Source organism: Mycteria americana, chromosome 5 (genome assembly GCF_035582795.1).
Source record: "Mycteria americana isolate JAX WOST 10 ecotype Jacksonville Zoo and Gardens chromosome 5, USCA_MyAme_1.0, whole genome shotgun sequence".
NCBI classification, from domain to species: domain Eukaryota; kingdom Metazoa; phylum Chordata; class Aves; order Ciconiiformes; family Ciconiidae; genus Mycteria; species Mycteria americana.
Window position 1 is genome coordinate 201,963 of NC_134369.1, and position 27,349 is coordinate 229,311.

At 63.0% G+C, this 27,349-nt stretch overlaps 5 protein-coding genes across 7 annotated transcripts in view; 1 reads left to right on the forward strand and 4 right to left on the reverse strand.

The window, feature by feature from the left end:
- The first annotated feature begins 1,448 nt into the window (after positions 1-1,448).
- PGGHG (protein-glucosylgalactosylhydroxylysine glucosidase) lies at positions 1,449-13,036 on the forward strand. 2 transcript variants are annotated; one of them, XR_012775797.1, is made up of 14 exons: positions 1,449-1,710; positions 2,239-2,449; positions 3,008-3,443; positions 4,541-4,660; positions 4,855-4,986; positions 5,315-5,426; positions 6,658-6,730; positions 7,240-7,376; positions 8,191-8,324; positions 8,571-8,666; positions 9,158-9,255; positions 11,827-12,041; positions 12,132-12,271; positions 12,657-12,667. XR_012775797.1 is itself a non-coding variant. In XM_075501706.1 (13 exons), exons 1-13 carry the CDS (start codon positions 1,458-1,460, stop codon positions 12,194-12,196), a joined length of 2,082 nt encoding a protein of 693 aa, XP_075357821.1. In that variant the 5' UTR covers positions 1,449-1,457; the 3' UTR covers positions 12,197-13,036. The 2 variants fall into 2 exon arrangements, 1 of the variants encoding a protein (XP_075357821.1); XM_075501706.1 differs by having other exon boundaries at positions 12,132-13,036.
- A 1,153-nt stretch (positions 13,037-14,189) lies between these two features.
- Positions 14,190-16,290, reverse strand: IFITM5 (interferon induced transmembrane protein 5). Its single transcript, XM_075501707.1, has 2 exons — positions 15,446-16,290; positions 14,190-14,776 (listed from the first exon to the last, which is right to left on the reverse strand). Exons 1-2 carry the CDS (start codon positions 15,629-15,631, stop codon positions 14,558-14,560), a joined length of 405 nt encoding a protein of 134 aa, XP_075357822.1. The 5' UTR covers positions 15,632-16,290; the 3' UTR covers positions 14,190-14,557.
- Positions 16,291-16,439: 149 nt separating this feature from the next.
- LOC142409938 (dispanin subfamily A member 2b-like) lies at positions 16,440-17,926 on the reverse strand. The gene is made up of 2 exons (XM_075501709.1): positions 17,647-17,926; positions 16,440-16,931 (listed from the first exon to the last, which is right to left on the reverse strand). Exons 1-2 carry the CDS (start codon positions 17,830-17,832, stop codon positions 16,773-16,775), a joined length of 345 nt encoding a protein of 114 aa, XP_075357824.1. The 5' UTR covers positions 17,833-17,926; the 3' UTR covers positions 16,440-16,772.
- A 528-nt stretch (positions 17,927-18,454) lies between these two features.
- On the reverse strand, positions 18,455-20,147 carry LOC142409636 (interferon-induced transmembrane protein 1-like). The gene is made up of 2 exons (XM_075501386.1): positions 19,899-20,147; positions 18,455-18,983 (listed from the first exon to the last, which is right to left on the reverse strand). Exons 1-2 carry the CDS (start codon positions 20,112-20,114, stop codon positions 18,816-18,818), a joined length of 384 nt encoding a protein of 127 aa, XP_075357501.1. The 5' UTR covers positions 20,115-20,147; the 3' UTR covers positions 18,455-18,815.
- Positions 20,148-24,639: 4,492 nt separating this feature from the next.
- The window catches only part of LOC142409941 (dispanin subfamily A member 2b-like), a 52,450-nt gene continuing 49,740 nt past the window's right edge, over positions 24,640-27,349 (reverse strand). The window contains exons 2-3 of one of the 2 annotated variants that reach the window (XM_075501715.1): positions 25,944-26,165; positions 24,640-25,204 (exon numbers count right to left, since the gene is read on the reverse strand). In XM_075501715.1, coding sequence (XP_075357830.1) covers positions 25,028-25,204; positions 25,944-26,156 — 390 coding nt within the window. In that variant the 5' untranslated portion in view covers positions 26,157-26,165 and the 3' untranslated portion in view covers positions 24,640-25,027. Of the gene's footprint in view, positions 25,205-25,943; positions 26,225-27,349 lie in introns of those variants that run through there. The other variant, XM_075501714.1, reaches the window with a different exon arrangement.

Sequence of the window (27,349 nt, forward strand, 5' to 3'; positions counted from 1 at the left end):
CGCCGCGGCTCCGGCCGCCTTTCTCGGGCGGCTTTTAGGCGATCGGTCATCGGAGACTGGTTTTTCTCTCTCTCTCGGTTCCTCCTTCCTCGGAGCGCAGGGCAGCCCCAGGAGCTCTGCGCTCCCCGGCGTGGGCAACGAGCTTATCTGGGCGAACACTTGCGTGTCAAGATTTATTGTTTTATTATTTTAAGGAGGGAGGGGAAAACGTGATTTCCTTCCTTCTTTCTCAGTTGGGTAACTTCCTTCCTTCCTTCCTCCCCTCCAGCGCGGGAGCCCCACTGCGCAGCCTCTGCCTGCGGGGCCGGAGCTCGCGCTCAGCCCAGACCGGAGGCAGGATCTACCCTCCTCGCTTCCTGCGCCCCTTTCGGGTTTGGGTTGGTTTTTTTTACCTTTCCTGATGACAGGAGGAGGATTTTTCTCACGATTCAATCTCAGGCGCTGCCTGGCGCGAGGAAACCGAGCCGTCCCCGAGAGCTGCCAGCAGCCGGCTGCTGTCGGGGAGGGGTTTTGGGGACCGCCAGCCTGGCCGGGCGCGCTCCCGCAGCTCTCGTGCCGCCCCGGCTGGCTTCCCGGCTCGGCGAGGAGGGTCTCGGGGTGCCTCGCTTATCCTTTCTGTGTTATTCCAGTGCTTCGCGTTGCCAGGGGCCAGCTGCAGCTCCCTTTTGGGAGGTGCTGGTTATATGTGTCTCTGTGTATATATCTTTAACGTATGTTTATATATATGTTTATAACTTATATAGAAATATATCTCTTTATATATTTATCTATATCAACGAAATAAAAAGCTCCTGCCCCGTCAAGCCGGTAACCGAAGCTGCGCTAGAGATGCAGGAGCGAGGGGGAGCGCAGGGTCACAGTGAGCCGGGAGATGGGGGGCTGCTGAGGCCGCAGAAGAGGATTTAGTAGTGTCGTGGAGCAGCCTCGGGAGGAGGAGGAAGGTGGCTGCGTTGTATTGGGAGAAACCGGCAGGTCGCGTTGCGGAGAGGGCAGCAGAAGAGGAAGAGGGGTGAAACTGGAGAAGTGGCGAAGGCAACGGGTTGGTGAGGCTCGGGTGAGCTGGGGAGCCGCCTCGCTCGCTGGGAGCCGCCTGGAGCGAAGAGGGAAGAAGGGAAGCTGCAAAGGACGAAAGGAGCCCGGGGGAGGAGACCTGCCCCGGGCACCGGGAGGAAGGCTGGGGTGGAGGAAAACTGCTGGCAGAGGCGCTGGTGGTGATCAGAGGGGAGACTCAGAGAAATGGGGACCCCAGGAAGGTGACGCGGCTGGAGGCAGGCGAGCGGCCAGCTCTGCTGGCGACCGGGGCGTTACAGGAGGGTTACGGAGAGAGAAGCAGCTCGCGGCCCCCGCTTTCGGCTGGCGTCCAACGCCGCCACGCTCAACCTGCCCCGACTTTGTCCGTTCGACCCTTGTACCTGACTCTGTTGTTGCTGTTTCTCTGCAGTCCCAGGTTGGTAGAAATGGCTGATGGCAAAGAGGACCCCGCCGTGTTCACCTCCGCTTCCCTGCCCTCCGACCCGCGGCTGCTGGCTACGGTGACTAACGCTTACCTGGGCACCCGTGTGTACCGGGACATCCTCCACGTCAACGGCGTGTACAACGGGGCGGCGGGAGACACGCACCGTGCCGACGTCCCCAGCCCCGTCAACGTGAGGATGACGGTGCCCGGCGCAGGCAGCGTGGCCGAGACCTTCACCTTGAACACCCGGACAGGTAAACGGCAGAGCCTGGGCAGGAACCTCCCTGTCCTGCCGCCTCCTTTCAGATCTCGTCTTGGGCACCCGTCGCTCTTTCCCTCTAACTGCTGACCCTCTTCTAGAAGTTAAAAGTCTCTTTGCCTGTGTTGCCTCTTCCACAAGGTCGTATCTTTCTTCTCATTCTCCGTTCACCTGCGGGTTGTCGTTCTTCTGAAGTCGTGCTGGAGCAAGCGGAAAATTCCCCTTTCTTGTGAGAATAAGAGCGATTTTCAGGCTGTGCCTCAATCCCTGCTGGAGCCAGGCTCGGCAAGCGCTGTTTAATCACGAAGCCTGGTAAAATGTTTTACAGCGCAAATCGTTCCCCAGCGGCTTGGCCGGATTCAGTGTGTCGGCAGTGCTGCCCACCCCAAGGCTGTGTCGGGCTCTGGGCCTGGGAAGGCGGTTCCTTTGCCAGCGGGAACGAGTAGAGAGGGCAGAAATGGGAGTCTGGGGCAGCACGTGGGGACCTGGTGGTTCAAAAGGCTGGCGGCCCTCGTGCTTGCAGGAACCTTCAGCCACGTGCTTCAGCCGAGTGGTTACACAGCCACCCACCAGATCTACGCTCACCGTTCCCTTGTCCACTTGGTGGCCTTCAGCATCACCGTCCGGCGATCAGCTCACACCACCCAGCCCGTCACCGTCCAGCTCCAGACTCCTTTTGTGCCAAAGAGCCGGGACCTGGACCTGAGCCAAGGACCAGACTTCCAGGGGGCACAGTGAGTTGGGGTCGCGGGGGACCTTGCCCCGAATACCTCCTGCGCGGTCCCTTGCACGCTGCCCTGCTCGCCATTAGGAAATAAACTGCAAAAGCGAGGCTAGAGCTAGGCTGAAACGATAAGTAGCGCGGAGGCCCGTGCAAATCTGCTTCTTGCTGGCAGGTATATAAAACAACCCCCAAATCAAGTATAGAAACATTTTTATTAGTTGCAACTTCAGAATTATGACTTACACTGACATGTAAAAGAGTAACGAAGGCCACGGGGACTAGATGCGATGAGGAAGAAATGAGTTTGGGGAACATAGTGAGTTTGGAGGAGGTGACCTCTGAAAACGGCTTGCTGGGGCTGGGCACCGGTCGCGAGGAACTTCAGCCTCCCGCGCTTCGGGTGTGGGACGGCAGCTGAGCTGCAGCGTGGGGACAAGGGGGCTTCCGTCCCGGGTGGGAACGGGAGCCCGACGCTCAGCCGGGGGGACGGGTCCCCTCTGTGTGCTGGACGTGCCGGGGTCCCGCCTGCTCCGCCCTCCCTCTCCCCGCTGCTTGCTGTCCCCCGCAGCTACGTCTACGGGAAGACGCTGGTTCCCGAGGTGGAGGGCGGACCCCGTCCCACGGTTCACATGCTCTGGACTCCCGTGCCGCAAGCCTTGACGTTGGGCGGGGAGGAGCGGGAGCGATCCTGGGAGTTCCTGACGGCCGTGGCCGAGAGCGAAGAGGAGGCGAAGAGGAGCTACGGCGAAGGGCTGGCGCTCATCGCCGCTGGCTCCCTGCACGCCTCCCATGCCCGCGCGTGGGCCGCGCTGTGGCAAGGCTGCTGCGTAGACCTGGACGGACCTCTGCCTCTGCGGCAGGCCCTCTGCGGGTGTCTCTACTACCTGCTGAGCGCCATCCCGCCCCGGGGCAACCCGGGCTTCCTCTTCCACGGCATCAGCCCCGGCGGCTTGTCCAACGGCACTCGGGGCGAGGACTACTGGGGGCACGTCTTCTGGGACCAGGTGGGTGGAGGCCACGCTAGCTGGTAACCCGCGGGCTTTGCGCGGCGACTGGACGGGAGAAGACCCGGCGGGATCGGCTGGGAGGCCCCCTCCTTACCCGCCAGGAGGGGTACCTTGGCGCCAGCCTCTTGTTGGAGGGCACCCTCCTGTTCCTTCCGTAACGGCTTCCCAGACCCACCTTGATCCCTGGAGTTACTCACCTGGGTTGTCCTCTAACTCAAAAGCAAGCTGCCTAAATGGGAGCTAGGTGCCTGGGGCTGCTGCGCCGGCAGTGGGGCCGAGGGGCCGGGAGAGACCCCGCCGCGGGGCAGCCCCCTTCCCTTCCCCGGGCTGAGGTCCGGGGCTAAGAGAGTTCGGGTCGCTCGCCCAAGGGAGCTTCAGTGACGAGCTCAGAGCACGGCCGCCAGCTTTCAGCTGTTTAAAACAAAGCAAGGGGAAACCTGCCCTTCTCCTCCCAGCTTCGGTGGTATCGGCGAGCCCTGTTGTGCCTGAACCGCTGAAAACACAGGAGTGTTCTCTGTGATGGGCACGTTCGGCTTCTAAATGTAGGTTTGGCGTGTACTCAGTGAGTCAGCTGGGCTGGGTGACTTTGCCCCAGCCAGAGGCTTAGGTCTGCTCTTGGAGCAGCCGCGCCGAACGGATGCGGAGCTCTGCAGCTGAGTAACGACTGCGTGGCGTGAGCAGGAGACGCTGCTGGATGGTGTTGAGGCTCCCGTGCTAAACCCAGTCTGCTCCTCCAGTGGGCAAGAGCTTTTCGGTCCTGTGGACCTTGCGTGCTTTCTTCCTGGTGATGCGTGCGGTTTTGACCCTCTCCAGAGCCTCTGGCTTTGGAGGACTCCTGCCTCCCTTCTCTTGCGTGATGGGAGGTCCTGCTGAGATCGTCCTAGTGAGATGCCAGGGAGTAGCAGGCATGGGCAGAAAGAGCCTCTTGTGGATTTATCCCTTTGAATGAGCCCCCGGAACAGCACCTTTAAGTAGTAGCAAAATCACGGTCAGAGCATTTGGGGGGGGGGCGGACGGGAAGGGTGAAACTGGTGGGAGCATTTGGGTGCCCCACCAGCCCGTGCCACCATCTTGCCTTGCTTGGATGTTTCCAGGACACCTGGATGTTCCCGAACATCCTGCTGTTTTATCCTGAAGCTGCCCGAGCCATCCTGGAGTACCGCATTCGCACGCTGGAAGGAGCCTTGCACAACGCGCGGGAGCAAGGCTACAAGGTGGGGACAGAGACGTTGGGCTGAGGGCGACGCAACCCAGGCGCTGGCACCCAGGAGGACAGCTGGGCTTCGCTCCTCCTCTCTGGCTTTAGTTTTGGGCAGGGGCTGTGAGCAGGGCATTGCCCGCGGGTGGCGGACTGGGAGAGATCTCAAGGTGTTGGGTCGGCTGCCTCATGGATGTCTTCTGCTGGCAGGGTGCTAAGTTCCCATGGGAGAGTGCCGCCACTGGCCGGGAAGTCTGCCCTGAGGAGATCTACGGAGCCCAAGAAATCCACGTCACTGGGGACGTTTTGATGGCCTTTGAGCAGTATTATTGCACCACACAGGTAAAGGGAGCGTGTGCCAACCGGACGGCCCGGTGGCAAGGTCTGCGGGGCATCTGGTGACTGTCACCGTCCCTTCCCAGAGAAACCCTGCTGTTGTCTGCTCCCGTCAGAATTGCCGGTAGCACCCTGGGGTCCCTTCTTCAGCCCTGCCTCCTCTGTCCTTGCTCCTCGTGCATGGCTCGGCATCCTGCTGGCTCCATCCAGGCCAGTTTTCTGACCTTTTCTCCTGCTACGTCCGTCTCCTTAGAGCTTCTGTCCTCCTGCTGAGTTTGGGTCCGGTTGAGTCTCCCTCGCGTTGCCGTTTTTCTCTGGCTTTGGCTCCCTGCAGGACGAGAAGCTGTTCAGGGAGGATGGAGGCTGGAAGCTGGTGGGTGCTGTGGCTCAGTACTGGTGCAGCAGGATGGTGTGGAGCGAGGAGGAGCAGTGCTACCACATCAGAGGTACGTCTGCAACGCCAGGCCTGCCCGTAGGGACGGGGTTTGCCAGCAGAGGCTCGGAGCCCCTCCAGCCAGACCCGGGCGGGAGCGCGCGGGCTCTCCAGACTCCCGCCCTCTGGAATATCTCACAGATAACGTTCGCGTCCGTGCGAACAGGGGACAAGATCCTCGGCTCTCTTCCAATGCCACGGTGTCGGTTGTTTTTCTTCTCTCAGCCCCTTGCCGCTCATAGGACGCCTCTAAATGTCTCCTTCCGCGGTGGTACAAGCTGATACCACAGCAGGGGTGCCTTCAGCTCTGCTGTTGTGCCTGGCGGCACTTAGAGAAAACAGAGCGCAAGGGCTTTAGAGAGGAAGGACTTTTCTAAGTCTTTTCAAAGAGGCCTGAGTTTAAATGCCCCGGGAGCCTGCAGGGGTCTAGTCCCTTGAAGGACGCCTGGTGCTGCTGGTGCCGAACAAGACAACCGCGGATACGTCTGGCGGGGCAAAGGGTCTCTCCGCGGGCAGCAATCCCGCTGAAGCATGTTCTGCTAACAAGTGCAAGACACCACGGGTGGGCTGCTTCTGGAAGGGGACACCGAGGCAGGAAACGAGAAGTGAAGGGGAGTTGTTTGTGGGAGGAGGGTCTGGAGGAGCAGGCTGGCTTAGAGCAAAGGCGTCTTGATGGAGCGGGGGTGATCAGAGCTAGCGGAGCCCCCGGGTTTGCTGCAGGCTGGCTCTGGGTGCAAAGATCCTTGGAGACGGCCCCAGTGCGCCCAGAGGAGTCAGGTATTTAAAAGTCTATTTTCGCCTTTCTCTTGGGAAGCGGCAGTCTGTCCTCCTGGGAACAATCTGCACGAAAGCAGCAAAGGAAGGAGCCGAGCTTGTCGCTAGGGAAAGATCTAATGACTCGATTGACTTGTTTGAATGACTTGAAAGAACGAATGACTTGAAGGTCACCTCGCCCGTGAAGGGAGGGGGATGCCCTCAGGCTGAGGTGCCTGCTGCCCGCCAGCCAAAGCTGTAAGCCCGCTCGCTTCTCCTTCACAAGAAGCACCACTTATGTTCTCCGCCGTTGAGCGTTGCACCGAGATTGCTGCGTGATCCTGCCAGAAGCAGAGAGGCAACGCCGTGGGCAGGCATCGCTGCAACGGGAGGGCTTCCCTTTCTCCTGCCGCTTCCCTGAGGAAGAGCGCAAAGCCGGGCCAAACCTCGGCCGTGCGGCGGTGCGAGGTGTCCCCTTCCTCTTCCTCCAGGTGTCATGCCCCCCGACGAGTATCATTACCGGGTCGATAACTCTGTTTACACCAACGCCGTGGCCCAGCGGAGGTAACGCGCATGCCTTGTTGAGGCTCTGGCCCATCTCTCTTCTCTTCCGCCTGGCGATCTGGCAGGGGTAGGAGGCAGCAGGGCTCCCACGTGGGATACCTATCTTCTCTCTTCGCGTTCCCCTCTCTGAGCTGGTCTCCTTTGCCTGCCTTTACGGTCGGCAGAGAGGAGGAGGTGGTCCCGTGGCGGTTCATCTGACCCGTTTCAGGAGTCTGCGTGAGACTGAGAGGGATTTCACTTCACGGGAGGGTTTCTCTCCCTGCGTTTTGTGAGCTGTCGATTCAATGAGGCAGCTGGAGACATCTAAAGCTAGAGGAACCGACTCCCAGCTCCAGCAATGAGAGCCGTTACCCCAAGCTTAAACTTTAACCCACGTTCTTTCAGAGTAGCTGTTCCTTTGCAGTTATGGCTCAATTAGTTCTTTCTGTTCCCGTTCTTCTCTTCCCCTCTCGGAGGGGGTCACAGCCACCCCTGCCTGACATAAAGCATTGTTCCTCGCTTCTTTTCAGCTTAAATTTTGCAGCTGATGTTGCTCGGGACTTCTTGATCCCTGTGCCAGAGGAGTGGGTGGACTGTGCCAGGAAAGTCAAAGTGCCCTTTGATGCAGAGAAGAAATACCATCCCGAGTACGATGGTTACAGCCCAGGTGAGCGGGGAGGCAGCAGCCGACCTCTGAGTCGACCACTGCTCGCTCCTTGTAAGCCTGCAAGAAGCGGGGACTCCGACGGGTCCAAACACGGGAGCGCCGGCTGAATGGTTGGCTGAAGTAAAAACCTCTAGCGTTGCTCTCCAAGAGCAGCATTTGGGCTGCCGGTGTGGAGAGCCTGGCTTGTAGACGTTTTTTCCGCCTCTTGGCGGATTGTTTCTCATCAGTGGGCCCACAAAATTAGGAAATTTGGGAACGCAGAGAGTAGGAGGAGACTTTTAGTACGGGGCTGCAGGTGACGCGGTTGCTGCGAGCCCATCGCCGATAGCTAGGTCTGTCCTTCCACGGTCCGGTGCCGTGTGTTGTCCTTCCAGCAACCCCTGGCCCTCGGGAAGTGCAGGGGCCGGCTCCGGTGGGAACGCGTGCCCAGTTTAGTGCCCCGTTTCTCGCGGTTAGGGGCAGGGTGGTCTGGGTGCAGGGGACCGTGGGAGCTATTCCTTTGCACCCGAAGTTTAGGCGACACCGCTCTGGGTGCCGTCACGTCAGGGCTGTGCCCGTGCCCTGCTCGACACGGCTTCCAGCAAGCACAGCACCGAGGACAAACCATGAGCTGCTGGTCTGCTCTGCGTTTAGCAAGGCAGCAACGAGTTGTCCTCCCTGCAGTTCCACTGCCGCTCCCCCGCTGCTGCGGCGTTTGTTGTGCCAAGTTTATGATTCTGTGCGAGTCAGGTTTGTTCCCGTACGAGTAAATAGGCGATGGGTCTGCCGGATATTCCCAGCCGGCGTGCGTGGTCTGACCAACTCCTTTCCCCAGGCGAGCCTGTGAAACAAGCTGACGTTGTCTTGCTGGGGTTCCCGCTGATGCACCCCATGAGCTCTGAAGTCCGGAGGAATGACCTGGAGATGTACGAGCCCGTCACTGAGCTGGACGGGCCAGCCATGACCTGGGTAAGGAGAGGGGCAAAGCCCGAGGCGGGATTCATCCGTGAGGCGGCTGTTTCCATCGCGTTGGTCGCTGCCGGGCACGGTTTGCCAGACCCGCTTTAGACTCCCGGGGAACGTGGGCAGTGCAGAGCCAGAGGTGTGCGCCGGAGATGTCTGCTCCGGGCCAGAGGGATGCCGGCCGTGGCCACGCTGTGTTGTCACCCCTGGGGGAGGTGGCAGCTGGCGAAAGGCCGTCTCTCTCTCCTGCAGAGCATGTTTGCAGTGGGCTGGCTGGAGCTAAAGGAGGTGCAGAGAGCCCAGAGCCAACTGAACAAGTGTTTCAGCAACATCACGGAGCCCTTCAAGGTTAGCGGCGTGGCGTGGCGTGGGTGCTTCCCTGTGACAAACGCCTCTCGTTCTCTCTCGCCTGTTCCCGAGTGGGTCGCGCCGCGCTGAGAGACGTCCCTTGGACTGGAGCCCGTGCTGACTGCGCTTGTGGCCGCCAGGTTATCGCTGTATTGAGCTAGGTGCTTGCCCGCTGTCTCTCCTCTGCGTGGTTCCAAGGAGCGGTAAGGAGGCGTCTGCTTCCTGCCAGGCAATACAAAGCCACGGGTCAGTATCGTGCTCGCCCCAGGCTTCCTTCTGCCAGCCAGGGATGGGACAGGGAGTGGAGAGGGTGGTAGTCAGAGGTGCATCGGCACCCACCCACCGCCTCACGCCAGGCTGGGCAGCCGGGCGTGGTCATCGCAACACCCCAGATATGCGACGGTGACGATGATAAGCGTATTCAAACCCATGAGACTGTATGAAGAGTCCCAGTGCCGCTGCTGAGTCATTTCTTTCTCTTGCTGGAGCAGATCTGGGTGGAGAACTCGGATGGGTCAGGAGCCGTGAACTTCTTGACAGGGATGGGTGGATTCTTGCAAGCTGTTCTCTTTGGCTACACGGGGTTCAGGTGAGACCTACGTTATGTCGCGTTTAATTTGTAAGCAACTACGTGTCACTTGAAACCTTACCGTTTAGAGGGAGCCATGTGTTTTTACTCATGAAAAAGAGGGGAACTCGCAGCATCCGGAATACCCTCCAAAGCTCCCAGCAGGTAACAAACAGGAACGTTAACGATCCCGGATGAACTGTGGATGCTGGGGACACTTAGTCACGGGTGAGAACAGGGTGGAGTTACCAGAAACGATAAGCTTTGGTCCATTTCTCCTCCAGCTATGTCAGTGTTGAAAGCCATTGGCTTCAAAAGGCGTCAAAGCTAGGCCAGCACTGAGCTCTTCAGCACTAGCTGCCAGCCTCGGTGAGGAGGGACGTCCCTCCGTGAGCTCAGGGTTGCGGCCAGCCTGTATCACTTCGACGTCTGCGTAGCAAACACGTCCAGCCCTGCCCGCTCCATAGGAGGCTGTAGCTTTGGTTTCGTCGCTACGTGTGGATGAAGCTTAAAGCCTGCGATCCACCGGTTCCGTTGGCCTTCTGGTTAACTAACTGAAGAGCAAGTCCATACCACCACCTTGCAGGCAAATGCGAGACTGCTCCTCGCTATGCCTTACGCACCGTGGCCTTTCGAAGGGGACCTTTGTGAATGGAGACCCCAGTCCTCTCCCAGCACACTGAGCTGCCGGAGGCCTATTCCCACTTTAAAGACTGGAACCAGATTGGGAACAGGCGAGAGACTCTCTCCGGGTCCCCCGATGAGCGAGCCGCACATTTGGGAAGCTAAACGTCGTTCCCGAAGGCTGTCCTCTGACTTGGCTGTAACAGCATCCTGTCTCCTTTGGATGTGGTGTGCAAAGACCTTCTGCAGCCCCGCTGAAGCACGCGGCCATCTGCACACGCGTGGTTCTGCAAGCCTCCGTGGAGGAAAGTGCTCAGCTGGCATCGCCACAGCATTAAAATATCTCAGAGAAAACATTAAGCTGTTCATATAATTTCAAAGCTGTGTCTCGTATCCAAAGCAGCCCGGTGGTTTCAACCCTGAAGCAACAGTCTCTCGAGCGTATTCTTAGTTTAATTGAGGAGGGATCAAACTGACAAGCCTTTTGATTTCCAGCGAAACCTTCTAGCACTAACTATGTGTTTTTACTCTGTGTGTGTGGCCAGAAGCTGCTGAGAAACCCACCAGTTTCTTGGTGGAGCTGGGTGTGAGCTACCGTATTCCCAGCTGGAAACCTTAATCTCAGCTTTTGCGAAGCTCGAAGGTCTTCCGATGCCCTGTGTGCGTCAGGTCGGGCCCCTCCCGGCGCAGGCTCAAGCCCACAGGCTTTGGGGCTCCAGCCAAATTTCCACAGATGTTGGGCTGACATCTGTGCGGCCCTCGAGGCCGTGCTCTTGCCTTGCCCGTTGTAAGCCACGGAGCCTGGCTGGCACGCCGGCCTGCCGCTGCGGCTATCCAGTCTCTTGAGCGTCTCCCGAGTCCTCTCCAGTCCATCGAGCCCTCTCAACAGACTGGAGACGATGGTCAAGAGCTCTCGCGTATCAAGATCTGAGTAGGAGATAAGTGACCATTGCCTTTTCTCATCCAAAGCCAAACCACACAAACGGGCTGTGTTTGACTTTGGGTAAGGGCTTGGAGAAAGGATTCAAGTTTGATTTTTATCTTTTGGTGACGGAGCACGTATAGCGGTGCCGTGAAGGGCGTAAAGCCCTTCAAACCGGCGGGAGCGGGAGCTGACGTGGGTTTCTGAGCGTCGCCTCGCTGACCCGCTTCGGCCACGGCCCGGCAGGAAAGCGAAAAGCGAGCTGTGCGGGCGCATCTTTGAGAGGGCGAACTACAGAGGAGAGGGGCAGCGCTAGTCCTCAGGCGTGTCTTGCCATTTGAGCGGGCGGCACTCCCGGGAGCGTCCCCGCCAGGCGCGAGGTGAGCTCCACCAGCTCCTCGCCGGTGGTGTCTAGCTTTCAGAGCAACGGCAGACGAGAACGGATACTTGCTGCTAGGTGTTTTGGCTGAAGCTGAACTTGCATCCTAAAAATACCGGCTACAGCTCCTCACGTGGCTGGAGTGCGGTTGCAGCACGTGGCCCCGAGCCTGCGCCCCTGAGTTTGTGCGACCAGACTGCAATGGCAATGCAATTGCTGCTGCAATGGCAATTCCTCCTCCTCCGCTCGTTCCCCTCCCCGTCTCAGAGCAGGGTATTCCTGAAATTTTGCTGGCGTAGCAGCTGACGAAGCCACCCTCTGAACCTGAGTGGGGAACTGAGCTGCCTTAAATATTTTTTTCTCTCTTTTTAAAAAAAAATGGAAACCACAGACCCCAAACGAGGAACTGGAAGAGGAACACCTTAGGGTGCTGGGCTGTGAAATCACGACCCAGAAGCTCTTCACCAGACGCCTCATCAGCGTGTTTGAGACTTGCCCGGAGATCCTTGGCACACACCAAGGACCCGCGCTGCCCACGGGCGCAGGGAGCGAGGGGGCCTCTGGGCCGCGCGAGGCTGTGCTGCCGGAGGAGGTGCCCACCCTGCAAAGCCGCTTTGCTTTGTGGCCAGCGTTTGTTCCCACTGCTGACCTGCTCCTGCCTTTCCAGGATCACAAAGACCGGCCTCCGCTTCAACCCTGCCTTTCCCGATGACGTCAATAGCTTGAAAGTCACCGGCGTCTCCTACTTCAGCAACAAACTGAAGTTCACCATCACCAAAGAAGAGATCGGGATCGAAGTGACCGAGTCTCCCCGGGACCCTCCAGCATCTCCCCTGGAAGCTGTGCTGGAGGGGTCGGGGCGGCGGTTTCCCCTGCGTGAAGGTACGGTGTCACCGCCTGGGTCTGCCTAAAACGAAGACAATTTGGGGAGAAACCGTTCCCCTATCTCACACAGGTTGGGTTTCGTTGTAGGGCGGAGCGTCTCTTTCCCCGCGGCGGCCGGCTGGGTTCAGAGGTCCTCCACCGAGGCGTTTTGAACCTTGGTCGATCTGGCTGTTACCCACCGAAGCAGCAGAAACAAGTTGAAAAGCAGATGCTGGCAGAGGGGGAAGGTAAAGGCGGGGCGGAGGGCGGGGGTCCCAGGCTGAGCCATAAACCCTTTGCCCCCACGGGACTGTGCGTGCCGTCTTTCTTGGTGGTCCCGGGGAGGGGTGGTGGACTCGGAGCTCTCACCATGGCTGGGGCGGCAGCGGCTCCCTGAGTGATGCTGAGCATCCCTGTCTGTGCTGGAGGGCACGGACTCCCGTTCACGTGCCTTCAACATCTTTCACTTAGCCGAAGAGATGAAATCAAGCCTGAAAGCGACTGTTTTAAATGAGTTTTCTAAACACCCGCGACTCTTTTATGCTTCAAACATCTGCGTTTATACGGATACCCCTAGCTGCTAAGGCTGTATTTAGTCCAGCCCATACGTGTGCTGACTTCCGCTCCCTCCAGCACGTCCTGGCTCGGTCCTCGCTTCCTCCGGATGCCTGCGTCGCTCAGGGGTTCAAAGGGCTGGGGACGCTCGGCCGCTGCTGCTTCGTCACATCGCTGCCGCCTGCCAGCGAGCCAGAGGAGGAGAACCCCTCGGCCGCAGCGCACAGCTGCCTGGGGGCTTTCAATACACCGAGCGACCGGGACCCCCCAGCTCCTGGGGACCCCCGTGGGAAACTCTGCCACGGCGACGTGGGGCAGCAGGCAGTGCTGCGGAGTGGATGGAAGAAAGCTGGGGCTGAGTGTTATTCTGGCACTAACATCAGTCACAAAATACACAGCCAAAAGCGTTTTAGCCCCCTTCGGGCAGCGCACAGCTCCTTTTCTTTTGAGTTATTCAGCGTATAACATGCCTATCATGCTTTTAACCCCTTATCTACATTATCCTCTCTCTTTTCAAGCAGTTTTGGAGTTAAAGCCCTTCTAACTTGATGTTTGAAGGCATCAGTTATTGTTAATATTATGTCAGACGACAAGTGCAGCGTTTTTCTGGGCTCTGAGCAGAGTCCTCCTCCAGCTAAACGGCCTCAGGGCGCGCAAGGACCTGCTCTCTGCTTGCTGAAGCCATTTTCCCTGCCCTAGAAAGTCCCGAGGGAGAGAAGGGGAAGGGCTGTGCCGCAGCGATGCTGCCCACCGCCCCGCTCTGCGCCTCGCAGCATCCTCCCCTCCTGCGCCCCCCGGGCTCGGCGCCCCGCTTCCCAGCCCCGCGGGAGCAGGCGCGGGGCAGAGCAAGGGGCTGGCGAAGGCTCTGCCTGCTCCGGGCTGAACAAACCCCAGGAATCTCGGCCGAATCCCGCGGAGTTTATAAAAAGCCCTCCCCGCCCCAGGCGGCATGTGGGAATGCTTAGGGAAGGAGGCGAAGCGGCTGCTCTGCCTTATAATTACGCGGGCTCTCCCTCAGGCCTCCTCAAAAGGCGCCCAGCCCCTAATTAGCCGTAGTTCTCGGCAGCAGGGCAGGACAAACCAACCCCTCCGTCCCCTCGCCCCCCGTAACGGCCCTGCGGGCTGCAGCTGGAGTTGGGTTTGATGGGGCTGGGGACAAAGGTGGCACTAAAGGGGCTCCCTCCCCCCGCAAAAAAGGGACCTTTTTAGTCCGGTTGCCAAAATGAGCCGGGAGGGCAATGGAGAGGGGCAGCACGCAGCAGCGGGGCTGCGTCCTGCCCTCATCCCCTCTGTCCTTGGCCGGGGACCTGCTGGGGGACGTCTGCTTCACCGCAACGAGTTTGCAAGTCTCGGCTCCCCTCGCAGGGGATGCCGCCTCCTCTGCTTGAGCGTGGCCCCGCGGGGCCAAGAAACTTCTCTGCTGCGTTCCCCTCCGGTCGCAGGCGGGGCCCCGAGGGCCTGGGGCTGCTTTAGGCTGGGCGGCTCTGAGGGTGGCGGAGACCGTTGCTTCTCCTGGCTGCAAAGAGCATGACCAGGGCCAAAAAGTTGTGTTTACCTTGTCCCTTTAGCACCCCCCTGCCCGACACACACGCACACGGAAACGGTGTGAAATGGTTTAATGATTTACACAGTAATCACCGAGGCTGGAGGGATGCTGTGCTCCACACAGGATAAAAGGAGTTAAAAAAAAGAAAACTAGGGTAAACAAAAATAATTGAGCTGCCCCAAGAAGCCCGGCTGGGAGCGGAGGTCGGGCACCATGGGGCTGGGGGTGCTGGACCAGGCGGGGGGGCGAGGGGAGATGCAGCGGTGTGGGAGAAGCTTGTGGGGCTGCCTCCTCCCCAGCCGCACGCTGCCTGGGGGACGCGAAAGCTTGCGGATGCGGCCCTGGGCGGTGGCCGGGTTATGCTGGACCGGCGGTCTTTCCGAGGGGGCCGCCAGCGACGCGGAGGAGTTTCTACAAGCCCTTTGCCCGCCGGTCACTTGTCCTCATCGTCGCTCCCGCTGAACTGGTAGGTGAAGAAGCCAACAGACTCCTGGGCGAGCTTGGAGAGGTGGATGACGCCCGTGACGACCAGGGCGGCGAGCAGCAGCGGCAGCACCACGCTCCCTGCCGTGGCCAGGGCGTTGTAGCACCTGGCCTTGGAGCTGAAGCGCCGAGCCGCTTCCACGTCCCCGGCCACTTTCCGGTCCCGCGCCTGCAACAGCCGAGAGACAGGGCAGCGGAGCCTGGGCTGCCCGCAGCTCCCTCCCCGTGCCTCCTCCAGCCCCGCTACGTGGCTTCGGCTCCCTCGCAGCCTGCAATTTGGCCCTCCGGGCAGTGCCACGCTGCCGGCCGGCTCCCCGCCAGCCAAGAGGGTGGCCGTCCGTCCGTCCCAAGCCGTCTGCCGGCTCTGCACGCCCCTGCTCCCCCCCGGCCCCACTGTCTTTGCCTCGGGGTTTTTCCCTTCCGCCTCTCCCCTGCTGCTTTCGGAGCCTCGCTGGCTCCAGCTCTCTCCACCCCGGTCCGGTCCGGCTGGGGCTGCTCCTGCCAGAGGGCAGGTGGAGGGGGCCGGGGGCATCGCGGCCCCCCAGCACCGCCTAGGAGGAAGCAGTCGGTCCTCCGGCGGTGGCAGGAGGCTGTGGTTATCTAGGGGGTCTCTCAGCCCCGTTAATAGGTGGCAGGAAAAGCGTGGGGGCTTTACCAGGCACTGGTGTCACCTGCAACCAGCCTCTTGAGGGTGTCGGGCTCTCGTCCCCCACCCCAGGCCTCCCAGGTGGTTATTTCAGATGCTCCGTGTCTCGTCGGGAAGTCCACCCCTTGGCACAGGGAGGGCTCCCAGGTGACCCCAGATGTTCGGCCTCCCATCCCCGCTCCGTGCCCGTACCTTGACGGAGAAGGCGAGCGCCACGAAGCCGAGACAGCAGAAGTTCATGTAGATGGTGTTGAAGATGGACCAGACGAGGTGGTCGCGGGGCGGTGGGGAGGTGCCGCCGGCAAGGACGGTGGGAGACGGCTCCCGCTTGTGGGACGGCGTGGGCAGGTAGTCCTCCCGCGGGTAGGAGGTGTCCATGGCCACGGAGAGGGGCACCCCACGGCTCTCCTGCTCCAGCAGCCTGGCTGGGGGAGCGGGGCAGGGCAGCCCCTTTATATAGTCCTTGTCACAGCACGGCCTCGTCTCCTCTATATATAAACCCAAGAAATTACAGCCCTCCCTGGGCTGTGGTTATCAGACACGCTTGGCTGGGAGCTAGGAGAAACAAACTTGGGTTTGTGAGCCTACGGGCTTTTTATACCCAGCCTTCCTCCCGCGATGAGGAACACAGACGGCTCCAGAGTGATGGAGGGAGAGGCCGAGCGCTCGGGGAGGACCCTGGGGATGGAGCCATGGGATGACTTGGAAAGCAGGTGACCGTCACCCCGAGGGGCCGAGAGGAGGCAGACCCTCGGTGCCAGGATCTCTCGCTGCACCAGCTCGCACCAGCACCTTCAGCCCAGTCCCTCCAGGTGGTCTTGGCTGGGAAGACCCCTTATTCGCAGCGTGTTTGGGCTGTCGGATGCGTTAAACGGGAACTTAATACTAAAATGTGGAAGAGCTACTTCTATGGAGTTCCCCAGAAGCGGGAGGAGAGGGGACTGTGTGGTGGGATGGGGGGTGTACGGCCAGAAAAACATAGATAATTTTTTTTTCTTTCCTTCTTCTGCCACGCCTAAACTTTTAGGAAGAAACTTGTCTGGGAGCTGGGCTGGAAGTGCTCTGCGCCGCCGCAGGGAAGGAGGCAGAGAGCCGTGGAGCCGGCAGCGGGAGGAGGAGGCTGTCCCGAGGATGGCAAGGACCCTCTTCTCCTTCCCCGCTGTGAAAAAGGCGACAGGCAAGGGGGTTTGGCAGGGCGAGCTTTATTGTGGCAACAGTGACCTACACAGGCGCTGCAGCTCAGCTAAACGCCGGGAAGCCCAGCGGCTCCGCGCTGAGGTGCGCAAGCGAAGAAGAAAGGGGGGCTGTCCCCCGCGTGCCAGCCGGGCCCCCCCACGCCCCTCACTCCCTCCGTGTGCTGGGACACCCCGGGGCGCAGGCAGCGAGGGGACGGGGCGCCGCGCTCCTTCCCCCGTGCCACGCGGCTGAAGTGGGGACACGGGGACATTTCGGGAGGGGGGGGCCGGCAGGAGAAGCACCCCGCGGGGCGGCAGCAAGCAGGTCGGTGGCCATGCGGCGGTCAGGTGGTGGGCCTGACGGCCACGGCGACGATGGCGATGATGATGACGGTCACCACGGCGAGGACCATGAGCAGGGAGCAGATGATATTCAACACCTTGGCACGGGCACCGTGCCGCCGGGCACCCTCCAGGTCCCCCAGCACCTTGCAGTCGCGGGCCTGGGGGGGCAAATGGGGGGGTCAGCAGAGGGGGACCCCGTTGGGGGCCCGGCCCGGCCCGGGGGTGACCCCAAGGCTGTGCTGGGGCCTCAGGGCTGCCCCGCTCCGGGCCCAGGGGTGAAGCCCCCGGGCGCTGCCCGTTCCCCTCACCCGCAGTCCCGGCTCTCGGGGTGGGCAGGCTCGGCGGGGGGCTGGATCGGGGCGGGGGGAGCAGGACCGGGGGGTCCCAGGGCAGGGTGCCATCGGGGGGGTCTGGGATGGGAGACCGGATCCGGGGGTGCCGGGACAGGAGAGGGGGCTGGGGCAGGCTAGGGCGGGGGGAGCACCGGGGGGGGGGCGGGGCGGCGTCGGAGAGGGCTGGGTCGGGGGGTCCCGGGTCGGTGGCTGGGGGGTCCCGGGGAGCGGGGCTCCCTGGCCGGGGAAGGGTCCGGGTCGGGCTGGGTCGGGGGGGACCGGATGGCGGGGGGGGGTGTCTCAGCGCAGGGGTGGTGTCGGAGGCGGCTGGGTCGGGCGGGGGGGGGGTCCCGGGTCGGGACGCGTCGGGGGTCCTGGGCCGGGTTGGCTCTGGGGACCGGGCTGGGCCGGGTCGGGGGGGTCCCGGGAGGAGCTGGCGGGGGGCGGGGGGGGGGACGGGGACACGGGCTGGGTCCCGGGCCGGTTTGGCCAGCGGAGCGGGCGTGGCGGGTGGGGGGCCCGGGGACCGCCCCCCCCTCACCTTGATGGAGAAGACGAGCGCGGGGAAGCAGAGGCAGCCCAGGTAGGCGACCCCGTAGCCCAGCAGGACGTTGAAGAGCGACCAGAGCACGTAGTCCCGGGGCTGCTCGGCGGGGCCGGCGGCGGGGGGCGGCCCCCGCCCGGGGGGCTGCAGCGGGACGGACACCTCCGCCTGCCGCGGCTTCATGGCCGGGCCGAGCCGGGGCCGGGGCCGGGGCCGGGGCCGGGGCGGGGAGCGCTGTGGAAATGAAACCGAGCCCGGCCGGGGAGGGGACCCGGCCCGCACCGCCCACGGCGCCGGCCCCCCCCCCCCCCGGCTCAGCCCCCCCGCGGCCCCCCGCGGCCCTGGGCCCCCAGCCAGCGTAAGCGGGCGGGCGTGGGGCAGCTTGGGGGGCTCCGGGGGACCCTGGGGACTCAGAGGGGACTCAGAAGCCAAATTTCCCCTTTGGAGAAGCGCTGGGTGGGGAGGTGGCACCGAGCTGGGGCAGGGCGGGGTGCGGGCTGGCAGGATGGCTTCAGGGTGCCGAAATAAGGGGCAGGCGGGCGCGAGGAGAGGTGGGACCCCCCAGCTCCCCCCTGAGCCCCGGGTTCCTCGGGAGCGGCTGCAGAGCCTGGCGGGCCCCCTCCCCGCCGTGGCCATCTCCGCCTGGAAGGAGAGGGAACGTGCGGAGAAGAAGCACGGAAATGGGGCCGAGAGGGGTGTGGGGCGTCTCTGAACCCCGCAGAAGCCCGGGGAGGGGGTGCGTGTTTCTGTCTGGCAGCACCAACGCGGCACCCCCTTTCCAAGCCCCTTTCCTGCTGCTCTTCCTCGCTCGGCCCTGCCTCCCCGCCGGTCTGAGTTATGGGATGGCCGCGACCCCCAAAGCGGGGACGCCTCGGGGGAACGGTGCCTCCCAAAACCCAAAAGCGTGACCTTTCCAAGGAGAAGGGTGGGGAAGGAGCTTTATTTGCTGTGAGCTCGCCGCATGGGTTCATGCTGAAGAGGGCTGTCCGGTCAGGGTGCACCAGGAGGGTGCCCGAGGACACCCCCTTGTCCAGCGGGACTGGGGAGCAGGGTGCCACAGGAGCCGCACGTCTCTCTCACGGGCGAAGCGGGTGGGTTGCGGATGAGCGCGGTGGAGGGGAAGGAAAAACGAGGCCCCGGTGCCGCTGCTCCTCGGTGGGATGGGGTTAGCGGTGGCCGGCCATCCGCAAGGTGTTGTAGTACATAACCAGCAGCACAATACAGATGATGGTACCCACGGTGCCCAGGCAGAGCGCTGCGATGTTCAGATGCTTGGCCGTCCTCCCGTAGCTGCCGGCAGCTCCTGGGTCCTGGGCAATTTTCCTGTCTCTGGCCTGTGGATCGGGAGAGGGAGATGGGTGGTGAAACGGCGCGAGCTGGAAGCGGTGGCGGCAACGGGCTGAGGGGACATCCCGGTCTCCCTCGCCATCGAGCAGCTGGCCTTGCCGAAGCCTGGCACCGGGATCCACCGGGCTCTGCTGCAACACCAAGAAACCCAACCCCGATGCGGCGGAAATGGAGCCTACGGCAGCCTGAAAGCGCTTTCTTAATGGGTTATTAAAAGCCATTACGCTCGGCAATGCGCTGCACGGTCCTCTTGGGGGGCTGGGGCAGCAGCGCAGGAGGGGGAGAGCCGGGCAGAAGAGGGGGGCCGGTCGGGAGCACCCACACGGCACTTCCTGCAGTGCCAGCAGCTGACACGCGCCTCTCTACGGTTATCATGGCGCCCGTTAAAAATGATTCGCTGTCAAGGTAATAAAGGAAAAGTGCACGGGGAGCAGCTGTTTCTTATCTCAGGTAGGGGCGAAGCCTCGCGGTGGTTTCGGGAGTGCCGCGGGAGGGAGCCGGGAGCCGGCTGCCCGCCTTGTACCCCCAGCGGGAGACGGTTTGGGGCTCACTCCGAGTCCACAGGAGGAGAGCCGGACCCGCCGCGCTGCCCGGGTGCCCCTTTTCCAAAGCACAGAAGGAGGACGGGCAGCCCTCGAACGGCAGCTTTGCCGGGGACGTTGGGTGCCGGGGATGGAGCGGCGTGGTGGGGCTGGATGGGGCAGGAGGGAGTGGGAGGGCATCTTGGGGGTAAGGATGGGGAGTGAGGTGGGGCCAGGGTGGTTTGGGGCAAGCTGGGGCAGGGTGGGACAAGATGGAGCAGGAGGAGACGGGATTCGGGAGCCCTGGCACGGGGGCAGAGAGCAGGCGGGACCCCCGAGCCAGGCAGGGGGGCGGTGGGATGGGGGTGACTTTCCCCTCACCTTGATGGAGAAGACGAGTGCGATGAAGCCCAGGCAGAAGGGGTTGCAGAACATGCTGTTGAAGAAGGACCAGAGCACAAAGTCCTGGGGGTCGGGGACGGGCTCTGGCCGAACAAAAGAGGTGACAGTGGGGCCGAAGGCGGTGGCCGGGTAACCTGCCCCGTTCCGGCCGTAGGGCTGCATGTTGATGCTGACGGACTGGGGGACGGTCTCCATGGCAGCCCGGCACCGGCGAGGAGCTGGGGCACAGGTGCCCGGGCTCGTTATATAGGCAAGAGGAAGGGTTTGCTGGGGTGGGGCCACCCCGCCCGGCACCGCGTGGGGCACTGGGGCGGGCGCGCTGGGTCCCCGGGGACGGGCTGCGGCGTGGGGTGGGCTCCCCAGGCGGGTTGGGGGCTCAGGGCCGGGCCGGGGGGCAGAGCCGCGGCCCCGGGCACGGTCTGGGGGCAGGCGGAGGGGGATGCCCATGGGTGGGGCGACGCCTCGCAGCGGGCGCCTCGCCTGTTCCTCTTTGCTTTTTGCCCTCTCGGGCTGATAAACAATTTCTGCCCTGTGCAGATCAGGGCAGAGCCGCGGCGCTGGGGTTACTCAGTCGCAGCGGGGACGTGCGGAACGGGAGGACAGCGGGGACACGCCGCCGGTGGGGGAGCAGCCACCAGCCCCCCGAAACCCCCTCCTCAGCTGCAAGCCACTGCCGAGGGCTCGATCCCCATCCGCGGAGGCTAAAGCCAGTGGCGGCCGTCACCCAGCTGCTGGGTTCCCACGTTGGGTTTCAAGGGTTTTCTCCTCCCTTGGCTTTCGGCGTTCATGATGAAGCCTCGTGGCTGCCAAAAAAAGGTTGAGGGGTGGAAAAAGACAGAAGAAAGCTTCAAGAAAGCAGCAGGGAGGTGAAAACCATCTGAATCAGAAAACCACCAAGGCACAGAGCTACAAACTACACGGGCTTTAGAAACATCAGCGCCCTTCCTGCTTGGTGGCCGGCTCCTGGAAGCTGAGAGGCTGACAAAGGGAGGCCCAGCCCTGATATTTTTCTGAGAAATGGGGTTTTCCCCACTCACAAAAGCAGAGGATTTGTGCCAGGAGGAGGGTAAAGGCACTTGTTACCTGCGTTCGCTGCTATGCAGGTTTTCTGGCCGTCCCAGTAATTTGGGTGTGAATCTGAAACTCCCGGTCCCCGACATCACTTGTCCCTAACTCACAGGAAATTAAAGTTTGTTGGTTTTTTTTCTCTTTTCCTCAGCTACTTCCCTCGTGGCAAGGGGCCACTCGCTGGGGTTAACGAGGTTCGTTAGGTTGTGGCGCTAATGAAGGAATCGCTGTGGGGATGGGCACGGGGATGGATGGAGGAGGGCGGCGGCAAGGGCTCGGTGAGGATTTCGGGGGAGCGTTTGCACTCCGGCCCTAACGCCTGATGTACGGCGCTGCCGAAGAAGCTGCTTGCAGGGGCCCAGCGGGGGGGTCCCCATTTTGGGGTGCCGGCGTCCCTCCATGGGGCACCACCTGCTTCTCCGGCTTGTGCGGAGGCAAAGGGCCCCCTGGTGTCCGGATGCCGGCCGGGGGCAACCGGCAGCTGCAAGGACCGAGCACAGCTGGGTCGTTCCTTGTCCGTCGTTTCCGAGCATCTGTTTGGGGATCCCATTTCCCGCAAAGCCCCGGCACAAGCGGGATTGCGGCTGCCGTCTCACCGACCCGAGCTCGGCGCCAACCGCCCGCTGAAATTCCCACCTCCCCGCCTGCGTTTCCAGCTCTTTCATCTATTTCCCCTTGCCCCTGAACAAACGAGACGTTAGAAAGCGGAGAGACAAAGTTCAACCCACATCGCCGCTGCCAGCTGGGTGCCTCTGCCCGGCCCCGCTCCCACCCGCGCCCCAGCCCTCGGGGCGTGCTTTGGTCCCTGCGGAACCTTGTGAGCGGGGCCGGGCGGAGTCAAGGGGCTGCGGTGGGTGACGGCTTTTGGGGCAAGCACCGGAGGGAGGGTGCAGGAAAGTGAAACGCCGGGGTGGCGGGTGGCTTTTGCACGCCTGGAGGGAAGGGTCTGCAAGGCGAATGCGGGACCATTAGGTTCGCAGGAGGCTTGTTCAGCTGGGTTGAGAGCGGCTCGCTGGGTTACGTGGCTCGTCGAGGGCCGGCGTGGGTCCCGCCGCTCGCTCGGGGCTCACGTCTGGCAGCGTGGCCAAGAGTTCAAGGGCTCGGTGGCTGCTTGCCAACAGCCTGAAGCAATTTCCGTAAGAGCACGAACAGGCTGTACCCGTCCTCGGAGCACCTCTGCCCTGCTCCTCCTGCCGTGGGGGCGGCAGCCCCTGAATCGGGTGGATTACCCCGGAAAAAGGGCTCTGCTCTCCCCCCTTTCAAAGCCCCCCCTGTGCCCACTGCCCCACCTGTGCTGGTTTTGGCTGGGATAGAGTTAATTTTCTTTATAGTCGCTAGTATGGGGCTGTGTTTTGGATTTGTGGAAAACAGTGGTGATAACACAGGGATGTTTGGTCACCGCTGAGCAGCGCTGACGCAGGGTCAAGGCCTGCTCTGCTCCTCACCCCCCCCGCGAGTGGGCTGGGGGCACGAGGGGCCGGGAGGGGACACGGCCGGGCCAGCTGACCCCGGCTGCCCAAAGGGACATCCCGCACCGTACGGGGTCAGGCTCAGCGTGCAGAGCTGGGGAAGGAGGAGGAAGGGGGGACGTCGGGAGCGATGGCGTTTGTCTTCCCCGGTCACCGTTACGCGTGCTGGAGCCCTGCTGTCCTGGGGACGGCTGAACGCCTGCCTGCCCCGGGAAGGAGCGAAGGAATGCCTTGTGCTGCTTTGCCTGCGTGCGCGGCTGTTGCTTTCCCTATCAACCTGTCTTTATCTCAACCCACGAGTTTTCTCACTTTTACTCTTCCGATTCTCTCCCCCATCGCACCGGGGGGAGGGAGCGAGCGGCTGGGTGGGGCTTGGCTGCCTGCCGGGTTAAACCACGACACCATCCGGCTCCCTCCTGGCACCCACCGGGACCCGGAGGGGTCATCCCCATGCTGAGAAACCCCAGCTGCCCTTTGGGGAGGGGCAGGAGGGTTTTTGGGTGGTGCGGAGAGTGAGGGGCTGCTTCTCCCTCTCCAACGCCATCCTGCTCCTGGCAGGGATATCAGACTGGGACCGCTCTGGTGGGTTTTCTGCTGCAGAGCGTCCCTAGGAAGATGTGCCCCAGGATTTTTTGCACGTCTTGGCTGATGGAGGAGGGGGGAAGAGCTCCCGGGGGCGCACGGTGAGCCCACACCCCTGCGCCAGCCCAGATGGGCATCAAAGCCCCCGGGGCAGCGATGTGCCGTGAGGGATTTGGGCAGAACAAGGCTGGATCCTGCTCCTGGCCGCGGCGGGGAGAAAGCAGGAAGAGGAAGGAGCGTGCAGGAGCGGGCGCGATCCAGCACACCCCGCCGGCACGCCGCCAACCCCTTGTATAATGGGATGCGGCTGTTGCCAGTGCTGTAACGAAGCAGCCGAGAGCCCGAAAGGTCTGGGCGACGTTTTCGAGCAGGGCTTTGCTGCCCTTTTAGAAAACTTCTCGGCTCTTGCAGCTGGGTGGGGACGTTTGATCTGGTGTTCTGCCGGTGGGCACGTCGGTGGCCTGCGAGCCGGGCAGGCAGCGAGCAGCCCTGTTTGCAGCTGGGGGCATGCGCTTGTTTGCTCTTAGGGGACAAAGCAGAGGAATATATGATTCACCAGGAAGCCGGTGCCAAGGATCCTGCAACAAATAACCATTATGTTTTGTGGGTGGGATTTCTGACATCTTACTCATGAGCGCAGCTTCTTGGCAGGAGCCTAATGTTCCTGGGGAGAGGAAAAAAGAAGAGGCTTTTTCTCCCATCCTCGCAGGGCCCCAGCCCTGAGGACCTGAGCCTGCCGAGGGCGAGGAGCGCAAAGGCTTCCAGCGAGCTGGGGAAAGGGGAAGCCAGGCCGACCGCATACTTGACGCTCTGCCAGAGGGACCTCAGCCAGGATTTTTTGCGGGGTCTTGCCCCGGTCACTTCGGACACCGCCGAGGCCGGGCAGCCAAGTGCCGTGTGCCGGCAGCCCCGGAGACACGAGGATTACTGCCAGCTTCCCAGCCAGCCCTTACACTGAGGCAGCGGGGATGGCCGGCGTGAAGGCTTGATGCTGGAAAAGCTGCGGAGGGGAGGAGAGGGGGGGCACCGCCTCGCTTCACCCCAAAAGCAGCCCTGCCTGACTGGCGTCCCCATCAGCCAGCAGTCCCGGCGCTGCCCCATCTCCCGGGGCTGTTGTTCGGCTCTCTCCTGCACCGAGGCGATTTGGGACGGAGCCACACAGCTTCCCCGTCCCGCTGGAAGCCTCTCCTGGCCCCCGCTGCCCCGCACATGGCTGCACGGCCACGTTCCAGCTCATCTTGCTCAAGCCCCTGCCTCCCCCCCCAGCTCAAGCTTGCTCTCAGCTCCGCTTGCTCCTACGCCCCGAGGGTCAGCGAGGACGGGGGTGCTCCTGGTGACACCCCGGCAAAGATGAGGTGCTACCCGCATCCTTGGGGTGCGCCTTACAAGCGCTGTGCATCCCGTGTGGATGCCCCTTCCCCACCAGCACCCGGGTTCGCCGAGCCCGGCGCACGCTTGGGCACCGGCTCTGCGACGCCCGGTGCTAAGGGACGACTTCCCTCTCCAGGCGCGTCCCGAGGGCGGACGCCGTTTCTCAGCCGGCCAAGCTGGGGTGGGGGGACCCCAAACCACCCCCTGCCAAAATGAAACCGAGCCAGGGGCAAAAGTGAAAGAAACCTTTATTTGAACGAGGTCTTCTCCAAATGGTGTGCTTCTCCTTAGGATTATTCCTAGAGGCACTTGGGGCTACAAAACCGGAGCGAAGCAGCAAGCAGAAAAGCACGCTCTTTCCCTTTGCTACGGCCAGTTTTTGGGTGCTCAGCTCTGGGTGCTCCCAGAGGAGAGGTGTCTCCAGGCACTTCCAGGGAGGCCAACGAGGGGGGCCATCAAGGAGGGCTCCGTAGGGGCTTTAAGCAGTGAAGAAAGCGGAACAGGACCCCAGCGGGCTCCGGGGGAGCCGCATGGAGGACATCCCCCCCTGCTCCGAGGGGCAAGGCGGGCTCCTAGCAGACCTAGGAGGGACGCTCTGCCCGCGGAGCAAGGGAAGGGCTAATCGGGGCCGCGGTGGAGGAGGTTGACCACGGTGATGGTGCCGCTAGCGATCAGGGCGATGACGAGGGCGATGAGGAAGACGTTGAGCAGCTGGGCGGTGATGTTCAGGTACTTGGCGGTGGAGCCATAGCTGAGTGCCCCGCTGTAGTCGCCGAGAACTTTGCGGTCCCTGGACTGGGGGAGGCAGAGAGGAGGGTCAGTGGGGTTGGGGGGAGCCAGCGGAGGGGGGTGCCCGGGGGGTCCGGGCCGCAGCTGGGTGGGAGAGGTGCTGGAGGGGCCGTGCGAGCCTGAGCTGCCACGCGGGGCTGAGCCCCCCTCGACACCAGGAGTACCCTGGGGTGCCAAGGGCCCCCACTGCCCCAAAGCCCTGCCTTCGCCAGAGCTTCCAGCCAGGGCCAGGGCGCTGTGGGGCCAGGGGTCCGTGGAGTGAGGGCTTTGTGGGGTCCATTGGGCACCCTCGGGTCTGGGGCTCTGTGAGGTCCGTGGTACTACCTGGGGCTGGGGGCTCTGGGGGGTGCTTTGGGCACCCCAGGGTTGGGACTCTGTGGGGTCCATGGGTCTCCTTGGACTTGGGGGGCTCAGGGGGGTCTATGGGTCTCCCTGGGCTTGGGGGCTCTGTGGGGTCGTGGGGCACCCCGGGGTGGGGGCTCAGGGGGGTCTGTGGGTCTCCCTGACTCTGGGGGCTCAGGGGGGTCCGTGGGGCACCCCGGGGTGGGGGCTCGGTGGGGTCCGCGGGTCTCCCTGACTCTGGGGACTCTGTGGGGTCCGTGGGGCACCCCGGGGTGGGGGCTCTGCGGGGTCCGCGGGTCTCCCCGGCTTCGGGGGCTCAGGGGGGTCCCCGGGGCCGCCCCCCGCCCACCTCGCAGGCGACGCCCGGGCTCCCCCGCGCTCCCGCCCGCCGCGGGACCCGCACCTTGACGGAGAAGACGAGCGCCAGGAAGCCGAGGCAGCAGACGTTGGCGTACAGCGCCGTGCACAGCGACCAGGCCAGGTGGTCGCGGGGAGGCGGCGGCGGCAGCGGCTCCACCGACACCACGGTGCTGGGCAGCGGCGCCTCCGCCTCCGGCCCCTCGGCCAGCGGCTCGTAGGGCGGCAGCCGCGGCGCAAGCGGGAGCGACCGCTCCATGGCGGCGGCGGGCGGCGCTGGGGGCCGGCGGGCGGCGGTTTCGTTTCCCGGGGCCGAGGGTGGGGCGGGGCCGCCCCGTCCGGGCTGCGCTGCCCGGGGGGGAGCCGGCCCCTGCGCGGCGAGGGGGGGGTGTCCCGGCGGCGAGGGGGGGTCCCCGGCGGCCGCGCTGCCGGGGGCGGGGGTAGGGGTAGCGGTCCTCCCGGCAGCCGGTGCGGGGCTGCGCTCGGGAGCGGGGCTGGGAACAGCGGGGGTCGCCCGGGGGCGTTTGGTGGCCGCGCTGACGCAGGGCCAAGGCCTGCTCTGCTCCTCACCCCCCCCGCGAGTGGGCTGGGGGCACGAGGGGCCGGGAGGGGACACGGCCGGGCCAGCTGACCCCGGCTGCCCAAAGGGACATCCCGCACCGTACGGGGTCAGGCTCAGCGTGCAGAGCTGGGGAAGGAGGAGGAAGGGGGGACGTCGGGAGCGATGGCGTTTGTCTTCCCCGGCCACCGTTACGCGTGCCGGAGCCCTGCTGTCCTGGGGACGGCTGAACGCCTGCCTGCCCCGGGAAGGAGCGAAGGAATGCCTTGTGCTGCTTTGCCTGCGTGCGCGGCTGTTGCTTTCCCTATCAACCTGTCTTTATCTCAACCGCAAGTTTTCTCACTTTTACTCTTCCGATTCTCTCCCCCCTCGCACTGGCAGGAGGGAGCGAGCGGCTGGGGAGGCTTAGTTGCCGGCTGGGGTTAAACCACAACAGTCCTTTTTGGCACCCAACGTGGGGCTCGAAGGGTTTGAAATAACAACAGGTTTGATTGCAAGGAGCTAGATTGAATTTATAGCTGCTATTGCTGTTTAGCTATTAATTGGCAGGCTCCTGTGCTTGCCACGGGGCTCGCTTGCCTCACTGCGTGTTAGAGTCTAGGGCTCGTTAGTGGCTGCTTTTTGCTGTCGCTGCTTGCCGTGCTGCTGTGCTGCTGATCACCTGGCTCTGCTCTGCCTGGGAACACGGTGATACCAGCAGTGGCCGTGCGCCGGGGCTGGCAGGTGGCCAGGACATCGCTGCGGTTCCTGTGCTGCTGCACTGGACAGGCCGGAACTCCAGCGTGAACTCGAGTCGAAGGGACCGTGACCTGGGGATGAGGCCACGCGGGAGCGGGACACCCCGAAGCGCCTGTGCCCGTGGATAAGTCCACACCAGAGCAGGTACGCCTCGA